Source organism: Melitaea cinxia, chromosome 14 (genome assembly GCF_905220565.1).
Source record: "Melitaea cinxia chromosome 14, ilMelCinx1.1, whole genome shotgun sequence".
Taxonomy (NCBI): Eukaryota; Metazoa; Arthropoda; class Insecta; order Lepidoptera; family Nymphalidae; genus Melitaea; species Melitaea cinxia.
In genome coordinates this window covers 12,863,119-12,873,814 of record NC_059407.1, presented here as the reverse complement: position 1 = coordinate 12,873,814, position 10,696 = coordinate 12,863,119, and the positions used below count along the sequence as shown (strand labels likewise).

At 33.4% G+C, this 10,696-nt stretch overlaps 1 protein-coding gene across 1 annotated transcript; it reads left to right on the top strand.

The window, feature by feature from the left end:
• The first annotated feature begins 248 nt into the window (after positions 1 to 248).
• On the top strand, positions 249 to 8,659 carry LOC123659771 (cytochrome c1-2, heme protein, mitochondrial). The gene is made up of 7 exons (XM_045594948.1): positions 249 to 359; positions 668 to 718; positions 1,296 to 1,444; positions 4,918 to 5,044; positions 5,775 to 5,892; positions 7,215 to 7,396; positions 8,074 to 8,659. Exons 1-7 carry the CDS (start codon positions 291 to 293, stop codon positions 8,302 to 8,304), a joined length of 927 nt encoding a protein of 308 aa, XP_045450904.1. The 5' UTR covers positions 249 to 290; the 3' UTR covers positions 8,305 to 8,659.
• Positions 8,660 to 10,696: the final 2,037 nt, after the last annotated feature.

Sequence of the window (10,696 nt, the reverse complement as noted above, 5' to 3'; positions counted from 1 at the left end):
GCAGGTACCACCAAGCTTAGAAAACCTGTTATAGCATTTATAATGTGAAAAAATATTTAGATTTTTTAATATCATGTAAACTGAAATAATGCGCTATGCGTTTTTAAATATCACTATTATTTCATAGTTCTATAGCTTAACATATTAACGATAAATAAATTTAAATAAATAACCCAAAGATCAAAGGAAAACTTTTCATACCTTTTATTTTTTTCAAATTTTGTTAATAGCAATACGATTTTGATCGTAGATGTCAGTTCGTTCGTCTTTCATTACGACGTTTTACTATCATGGCGGCCGCCGTAGGCAGGATTTGTGGGGCACGACTTTTGAAAAATTATGGGATAGTTGGAGGCCAGGTATAAACTAAAAATATAAAAGCCACTTTCACAACCATTAAAATTATTTACGGGCTCAAAAGTGTACCCTTAGTAGAAAAAAAATGAAGTTACAATAAGTTCTAATATTTTCGGGCTACTGGTGTAATTTGTTAATTTTTTTTACGTTTATGATAATTATTATCGTGTTATACTCGGAAAAGTGGGTGTTGAAAGTTATAGAAGAAATATGGTAGATCGGTGTGTGTAAAAATAATCGGGACGAAGCATAACCTTCTCAACATTATGTAACTCGTATGTTGAAAACTAATAGTAACCATCCCTTGCAGGTCTGTCAGCTGTCCACTGCTGCTAAGGGATGGACAAAGAACCGAAAAATGGTAAATATTAACTTTCGTTTCTAAAAATATCTAACTTAGAAATAGTAAAAAGACTCATATTTATTAAATAACATATAAAAATCAATTTCGATATTAATTTTAGTGTTTTTAAGTTAATAAATTGAATAGAATGGATTTCCGATAAATCACAGAATGATAATATTTTTTGCTTTGGATACTATGTATGTATTAGATTAAAATAAGACCACTGTTACTAACTACACAAGTTAACCAATTAATTGAAATACATTAAATTTGTATTTTTTAATTCAAATATTATCAATCACAATTGTTTAATAAACTTAAGCCCTATATTGAATCATCAGGTCATTCATTTTGCATAATTATGTTATGTTTCAATGGAATAGAATTAAATGTATTCTTATTAAAAATAATATATAATATATTTTATACTAATTGCTAGCAATATATAAAAATTCACGTAAAAATTTAATGTATAATTAAATAAATATCCTCCCAATAAGAAAGACATAAACTAACTAAGAAAAATGAATTCTATAAATTTTTGTAAAATTTAGTATGCAATTTTTATCATTATAAAATGTTTGAATTCCAGTGGTTATCCACATTGGGTGTGGTTGGTGGCGGAATGGGGGCACTTCTGTTTGCTCTAGAGCAATCAGTTGAAGCCTCCGACGATAAGGCTCATATTTTTCATCAGCCTTGGAGCCATGATGGCTGGTTCAAATCATTAGACCATGCAAGGTAAGAAAGCTGAAATAAAAATTGGTATTCTGTTTCATACTAAAGTTCTATTGATATCTCATTCTCATCACAATCTCTCTCTCTCTTTCCCTCTTAATCACAGGAGAAAAAAGTTCAATATATTGCCTATAAAACCTGAAATATAAAAAAAATGTATGTATTTATGGAATTTATACAGGTCACAAGTGATAAATCGTAAAATTTACCCAAAACTCTTGTCTACTACAATTCCAAACAAATTCTAGATTATGAAACCCATGTTACTTAATTGCAAATTTATTTAAATAAAATTATTTATATATATTATATTTTTGTCACAAATTATAATAAGACCATTACCTCATTCTTCCCTTTAGAACCTACCTTCAAAACCTATTATCCAGTATTGTACGCCAATTTTCTAAATTTATTTAGTTTTTATAGGATATAATTATTTTAGGATTTTTATAGGATTTTAAATAAACAACTTGGATTTGAACGCCAAAAAACCAAGTGCGTTGTGTTTTCGTTACCTAATGGTTAAGCATCCAAATTATAATTTTATAATAAATAACGAGAGGCTTATTGTCAATGATACTACAGTTTTCTTAGGGATACATTTGGACTCAAAACTTCAGTGGAATTCCCATTTGTCATCCTTGAATGGTAGACTCAGCACCGCAGCATTCGCAGTTAGAAAAGTACGACAACTGACCCACGTTGCAACTGCACGCTTAATATATTTTAGCTATTTCCATAGTGTTATGTCTTACGGCCTGTTACTGTGGGGTAATGCTGCAGATATTGAGACTATATTTATCTTGCAAAAAAGGGCTATTCGCGGCATTTACGATCTTGGAGCTAGAGTCTCCCTACGGGATGTTTTCCAAAAGGTAGGCATATTAATAATAGCGTCGCAGTATATTTATAACAATATTATGTATATTCACCAAAATATTCATTGTTTTGAAATAAATAGTAATAATCGCATTGTAAATATGAGAAGGAATAACAAAATTGTAACTCCCAAGTTTCCAACTGCGCAAAATAAACGTTTCCTTTCTTGGTTATGGTATTTGCTTGTATAATAAAATCCCACAAACGATTTTGGAATTGTCTGAACATAAATTTAAAGTTTTGTAAAAAAAAAAAAATAATTATAGATAAAGCTTATTATTCGGTGCAGGATTACATAGTTGATAAAGATAGTGGCGCTGTATTTTATGCAACATGTTACTAATTTTGTACTAAAACACAGTTTATATATTATTTCTCAAAAGAGTAACTGCGGAGTTTCTTGCCGATTCTTCTCTGCAGAATCTACATTCCGAATCGGTGGTAGCTTTACTTCTACAATTATAATAATTTATTTTTAAAGTTGTAATTTGTAAAATGACAATTCAAACGTGCTCTTGGAGCCTATTTGAATAAAGCTGTTTTTGATTTTATATTTATTTCAACTAAATAATAATAAAAAACTGCTCTGGTTTAGGTATGAAGAAAAAAAGATAATTCATAAATTTTGATTTACAAAAATTTGATTTTCTTAAAAAAAATTAAACTGATTGTATGGATAAAAATTATAAAGCTGAAAAGTTTGTTTGGTTGAACTTGTTACTCTCAGGAACTATATATTGTTGAATGGCCCAATAATGGAAAAAGGCTGTAGGCTATATTACATCATGCTACTACCAATATAGAGAAAGACCATTAATGAGAAATGTTGTGAAATTGGGGTGTATTTAATTCCTTTCGATAATGTGACATTAAATAATGTGAAATTTTTGTGTAGTTGTAGGTACCTGTTGCGCTAGCGCTTGCGGGTTCGATACCCGCACATGACAAACATTTGTATTGGCCATACAGGTGTTTGCCGTGATCTGGGTGTTTTGTGCAGTCATTGTGGGTCTCCCCACCGTGCCTCGGAGAGCATGTTAAACCATCGGTCCCGGTTGTTATCATGTACACCTGATAGCTATCGTTACTCATAGTAGGGAATATATCCGCCAACCCGCATTAGAGCAGCATGGTAGATTCAGCTCTGATTCTTCTCCTACATGGGGAAAGAGGTCTATGCCCAGTAGTAGGATATTACAGGCTGAAGCGTTGTAGACTACAGCTAGTTAATAATATTTACTGTTGTCATAAAATCTAAAACTGAATATAAACAAAAGGCTTATGTAATACCACACAATAGGATATTAATGGTTATCTATTATCTGCTTTTAATATATTTACACTAGTATGTTGATAAAAATTAAGTACACAGGGCCAATTTTAACAATTGCTGATAATTTTTATCGCACATGTAAGTTTCTCATAAAATATTAGGTACTTATCGCCAAGGAATAAAAATAACCTGTTTCACCTTAATATTGCTTATAACTTTTGATTGCAATAATATAAAGTGAAATGTGATGGTTGAAAAAAATACTATCAGAAATTTTAATGCTGGATACTCTTCTTTATTACTTGACTATCTGTAACTTCATCAAAAAGCAGTGATATAAGCCTTTCAAATTACTTGACATATAAGATTCATAGTGTATAATTTGAATTATAGGTAATGGTAAGGAGGGCTATCCCTCCTAATATATCTTAAGTTGTCAAAATGTGATTTAGTGTGACCCAATATTATAAATACTGGTTCCTATTACTATATAATTCCTATTTATATTATATTTTATTTGTAAGTGTACGTCGTGGTCATGAAGTATATAAGCAAGTGTGCATGTTAAACCATCGGTCCCGGTTGTTATCATGTACACCTGATAGCTATCGTTACTCATAGTAGGGAATATATCCGCCAACCCGCATTAGAGCAGCATGGTAGATTCAGCTCTGATTCTTCTCCTACATGGGGAAAGAGGTCTATGCCCAGTAGTAGGATATTACAGGCTGAAGCGTTGTAGACTACAGCTAGTTAATAATATTTACTGTTGTCATAAAATCTAAAACTGAATATAAACAAAAGGCTTATGTAATACCACACAATAGGATATTAATGGTTATCTATTATCTGCTTTTAATATATTTACACTAGTATGTTGATAAAAATTAAGTACACAGGGCCAATTTTAACAATTGCTGATAATTTTTATCGCACATGTAAGTTTCTCATAAAATATTAGGTACTTATCGCCAAGGAATAAAAATAACCTGTTTCACCTTAATATTGCTTATAACTTTTGATTGCAATAATATAAAGTGAAATGTGATGGTTGAAAAAAATACTATCAGAAATTTTAATGCTGGATACTCTTCTTTATTACTTGACTATCTGTAACTTCATCAAAAAGCAGTGATATAAGCCTTTCAAATTACTTGACATATAAGATTCATAGTGTATAATTTGAATTATAGGTAATGGTAAGGAGGGCTATCCCTCCTAATATATCTTAAGTTGTCAAAATGTGATTTAGTGTGACCCAATATTATAAATACTGGTTCCTATTACTATATAATTCCTATTTATATTATATTTTATTTGTAAGTGTACGTCGTGGTTATGAAGTATATAAGCAAGTGTGCAAAGCCTGCCACTCTCTGCAATATATTGCCTACCGCAACTTGGTCAATGTCACTCATACTGAGGAGGAGGCCAAGGCTGAAGCCGCTGAGGTAGGTTTTAATTTATTTTTTCTGCCTCATATGAAATAAATTGATATAAAATAATTATACTTATAACCATCCAACTGCTGGCTTTGAAATACACAGGCCGAAGACGGGCAGCAGCGTCTTCGGTGCGACAAAGCCAGTACTGCGGTCACCAACCCGCCTGCCCAGCGTGGTGACTATGGGCAAAACACATGAGTTCACGTTATTTTTGGCGTAAACTTGTGGAGGCCTATGTCCAGCAGTGGACTGTATAGGCTGTAATGATGATGATTGATGATTGAATTATACTTTTAATATCTGACATGGTAAACATTGTTCTGTTATAAAAATAGAGACAACATCACCTAGGGGTATGAAAAGGAGCCTACTACCTATTCTCAGATCTATCAATACACAAAAAAAAAAAACAATAAAAACAGGTCAAGCTGTTTCGGTGAATTTCGATAACAACACTGATATGAGATTTTTATATATTTAGATTACATAAATGTATAAGCTATTAATATTATATTAACATTAGTTAATTTATTTTGTCGTGCTATTCTCAACTGTTTGATTAAAATAATTTTTTAGCAGAAAATCTGTTTTTAAAGAAGTTAATAATATTAACACTAGAGAACAAATAGGTAGCATTCAAGTCGTACTGTCAAGGAAATGCTAAGAAGTCTATGATATGATATAAAATATAATGTTATTTCTTGTAATGTTATATCAAACTACTAATTATTTTAAGGTGATGGTAAAAGATGGTCCTGATGAGGAGGGTAACTACTTTGAGAGGCCGGGAAAACTCTCAGATTACTTTCCATCTCCATACCCGAATGAGAATGCAGCCAGAGCTGCAAATAATGGTAATTTTAATATTAATATAGGTTTTTCACCAGTAGTCTTTTAGAATAATAATATATTAACATAAATAGAGTAATCTTACTATAACTAAAGAGCTTATTACGACACACCTCTGTGTGCGGTGAGTCTGCTTTTCCTTAGAAAGAACGCTGAAATAAACTGAAGGGGGTGCGTTTGCGTATGGGTATACTCGCACACGAAAGTACTACTGTTTTATTATTTTTAATGAGGTGTTCAGTCGTGGCTTCATGTAATGGTTATTGGTAGGTACATTAAAAAATACTAGAAATACCTGTGCGAATAATTCAGACTAAATAAGTATAAAAATTATCACTACAAAATTTCAATTTTTTTTTAAACAAAAGCAATAACAAATTTTTTAATTATTGAAATGTCATATTTAAAAATATTAATTATCTGTACTCTCGATATTCGTATTTTAATAGTTTTTATGTATTTAAAATGATAAAAATGATATTTGTTTTTTAGTGAAATAAATAGTAAATAGAGTTATACAAATGTCCGTAAGCTAATTGAGTAATAAATGCGGACAAAACGTGAATTACGATTGACAGGGGTTTGTTTACCAAATAAGACTGTTCCAAAAAAAATGACAGCAGGGAAATGTTTTTTCAAGAGTTGGCAACACTGTAAATCGCCTTGGGCATCTTAACAGCCAGCGTACTTTTTACATGACGCGAATTATACGTTATAAATATATTTGATTTCACTTTCCTATGTAAAACTATTTCGTAATTTAAAACTTTTGTGCGCGATAGTATCTGGAGTCGACGTTGAACTGTCCAACCAATAGCACACCGGCAAGCATACGGCGCGTGATACATACACCCCGCCCCCCTACCTCATACCACCAAATAGACCGATAAATGGCCTTTGCGCAGCTTGAAAGCCAGCGTTCTTTTTACATGACGCGAACTATACCTTGTCAACAAACCAGAATGCTGAAAAATAATTACAAAACTATTATATTATAGATCACACCTAAATACTCTGAAGTAGTGGTATTCCTGCGGTGAGTAAGGTGACCACAATAGTTTGGGGTTAGGGTCGGGAACGCATTTGGAAAACTCCTAGTATTGCAGGCATCCATAGGCAACAGTATCCACTTACCATCAGGTGGACTGTACATTGGTTTGTTACCTTTTCAATATACAAAAAAGTTATAGTCATAAGAACTATCAATCTACAGTACTTCAGGAATACAGTACTTCAAGAACTAAATTGAATATTAAAGTGTACAAACATGTCTATAGCGAAAATACTATAATAATTATTAATGTTTTTTTTTTCTTCTATATTCTAGGTGCATACCCGCCTGACTTATCACTGATAGTATCAGCTCGCAAGGGCGGAGAAGACTATATCTTTGCACTACTGACTGGGTACATGGATGCCCCAGCCGGAATTGTGATGCGGGAGGGACAGAACTACAATCCATACTTCCCAGGTGGTGCCATTTCTATGGCTCAAAACCTTTATGATGATGTGAGTAAGACAGTTTTTGACAATTTTTGTAATGAACAATATGTTCTTTTTTTTTCACACAACAAGATGGCAATCAAGTATACAGCTCGTAGTAATAGATTGCCATAGCTTATAAGATGCCTGCAACATCAGAAGCATCACAAGCGTTGCTGATGCTAACTTCCGACACCTTCCCTTCCTAGGAGCTCTGGCCACAGGTTACTCACCACAGGAACACAACACTGCTTGAAAGCAATATTATTTAGCTGCGATCAATACAGAGACACTTTGTTTAATTTTTATTCAGTTAATAAAACTAATATTAAACTCTTAAAAACTTAAATGCATATATGTAAATGGAATGTCTCTTCAATTATATATATTGTATAAAATGTAAAAAATATGTAGTAATTATTTCAATAATATCCAGTTTTCTCATATATAACAACCTTAAATATTTTTGGTGCATGCAACATCTCTTTTTCTAGAGTTTCTATACTTTACTCAGTCTCTTAAAATGTACATATAATTTTTATACATAAGGAAAAATACGAGGAATGAACCTAATAATCTACTCTATCATTTTAGTTATATTAACTAGTAAGTTGTGACTTCAAATTTGCTAAATAATTTTCATACTAATTTTTTTTTTTTTTAAATCAGATGTAATAAGTAATTTCTTTTTGTTTTAATTACAGGCCGCCGAGTATAGTGATGGAACACCAGCAACGGCTTCCCAATTAGCCAAGGATGTTGCCACTTTCCTGAGATGGTGCTCTGAACCCGAACTTGATGAGCGACGCCTCATGACCATTAAGGCTATCGGCATATTTTCAGTACTAGCTGCTGTAGTATACTACTACAAACGGCACAAGTGGTCCTCACTCAAGTCTAGAAAACTAGCCTTCAAGCCTGTCTCTAAGAAATAAGACGTAGTAGTTTAAAGCGTAAAGTTTAGACAAATTTTTTTTTCAATAGGTGACATGTTATTTGTTTACAATTAAAATAATTTATTTCATACGAAATTTTTTTCTTTTCTTATATTTTAAAATCATGTTCACGCTTTGCTGACTGCGGTTACCATGAATGCCTGGCTAATGTTAGCGAGGTAATATTTTAAATATTAATTATTTATGTAATGTTAAAACTTGTATTTAACGTTTGTCGTGCGGTGAATGCGGCGCAGTCAATTCAGTTGATACAATTGTAAACTGTGCAAGTGATGTTCCATGAGAATTAAACTTAATCCGTGTACAGTTCAATAAATGAGTTATTGAAAATCGACTAATTGGTCTTTTATTAAAACGTAATAATAATAAGTGCAACTATCATATTTATTTATTTATTGTGTTTCAATTCTAGCTTACTTGCTCACTGCGTGATCTGAATGATCATTGAGACGGCGCATATGCATGTGACAAGATGAAACTGGTATTATCGCAACCTGATTAACTTTGCTACCTGATTTCCTCATCATCCCCACTCTATGGAACTTCATATTTGGCCATACTTCTTCCTGTATTGGGAGCATGCGTTGAGAAACTTTTAGCTTTTATAAAATGACGAAGGTCTGGCGCTTGCGGACTCCTAGTCTATTAGGGATCATCCATAAAACGCGTTCGATACCAAGGGGGTGGAGGACTTTATTTAGTATATTCAGTATTGGGTCACCAATCCGCCTGCCCAGCGTGGTGACTATGATCAACACACATAAGTTCACACCATTTGTGATGCGGGTCGACAGCCAGCAAATCCAACATTATGTGCCTGCAGAGAGTCCAAAACAATATTCTAAGGGTACTTTCCTCGGCGCCCTGCTATGCTCGCAACTCGGAAATTCGCGAGTATCTAGAAATCCCAACCATCTTGGATGAAGCAAAACGATATTCAGCCAACTACAAGGACCGCTTGACGACTCATCCTAACCCGTTATCCAGTATACTTCTGCAACCAAATCGAATTAGAAGACTCAAGAGAGCCGATGTGCTGCCTTACTAAGGGGAGATGGAGCAGTGGCTCTATCTCTCCAAACACTAATCGCTTGCAACACACCTGATTATAGTCTAGGCGACTGATCGCAGGCCTATAATAAAGAAAAAAAAATTTGATGCGAATTTGTGGAGGCCTATGTCCACCAGTGGACTGCAATAGGCTGTAGTGATGATGATGATTCAGTATTGGCTTCCAACTATAGATGGTGGGTAGAGGAAAGGGGAATCATCTTATATGGGAGAAAAGTTGAAAAAGTGTCCAGCTGTATGCTATAAAATAACAGTTCAAAAACCTTCCACAATCGCGCTGGTGTAGATAATGGGTATGGTATTAATGTAGCCATTATAGTTCAAAATTCAACTGAAATGGCGCTTATATCGCCAAAAGTATGATAGGACGTGAGCAATTACAGAAAACACGTGAAGTGATTTGGCTCTTCCCTTACGATTTACCCTGATGCTAATGTGGCGCCACCCTAATTTAATGCGTTTCGACGGACACTTTCTGATATATAATTATGGTGCTCCTTTCTTTTATACTATTTGAAATATGGATAATTTGAAATCACAGTTTTGAAATGTTTACTTCTTTACTGAATCAACAGTAGTGGGGGTACGTCGACTTAATGGTTGCGCTGTTATTTTTAATTTACGGCTACCAGAGGCGTGCCGATAGATGGGTGTGCTGTGCAACGAAGACAGAACAGCATTCTGTCTAATTTTCTATCACACGTAACGTATTAAAATTTTAATTCTATCAACGTATTTAACCAATTACAATGAAACGTACAGTGCTGTACAGTGGCGTTAACGCGAACAAAAAATTATGACAATATGGTACTAATCTCTCGTCTTAACATTGAAATTGGGCTCCGTAGCAAAACCTGTAAAGAAACCGTGATGTGTATCGCCAGCCGTCAAAATACGTCATTCGCAACTGGTGAAATCAAGAGGCTTATATATAATTGTGTTTGCTCGCAAACAAAACAAAACCGACTTCAATTACATCGACGAGTAATACAGCGTAGATCGACGAAAAAATAGTCAAGTAACTACGCGTTATCAAAGATTACTCAAAAAGTAGTTATCAGATCTTGATAAAATTTAAATGTGACCACATGATAAACATCAGATTTCGATAAAATTAAAATTTATCAAAATCAGTACACCTTGTAAAAAGTTATTACGGATTTTCGAGTTTCCCTCGATTTCTCTGGGATCCTATCATCAGATCCTGGTTTCCTTATCATGGTACCAAACTAGGGATATCTCCTTTCCATTAAAAAAAAGAATTATCAAAATCGGTACATCCAGTAGAAAGTAGTGTAAT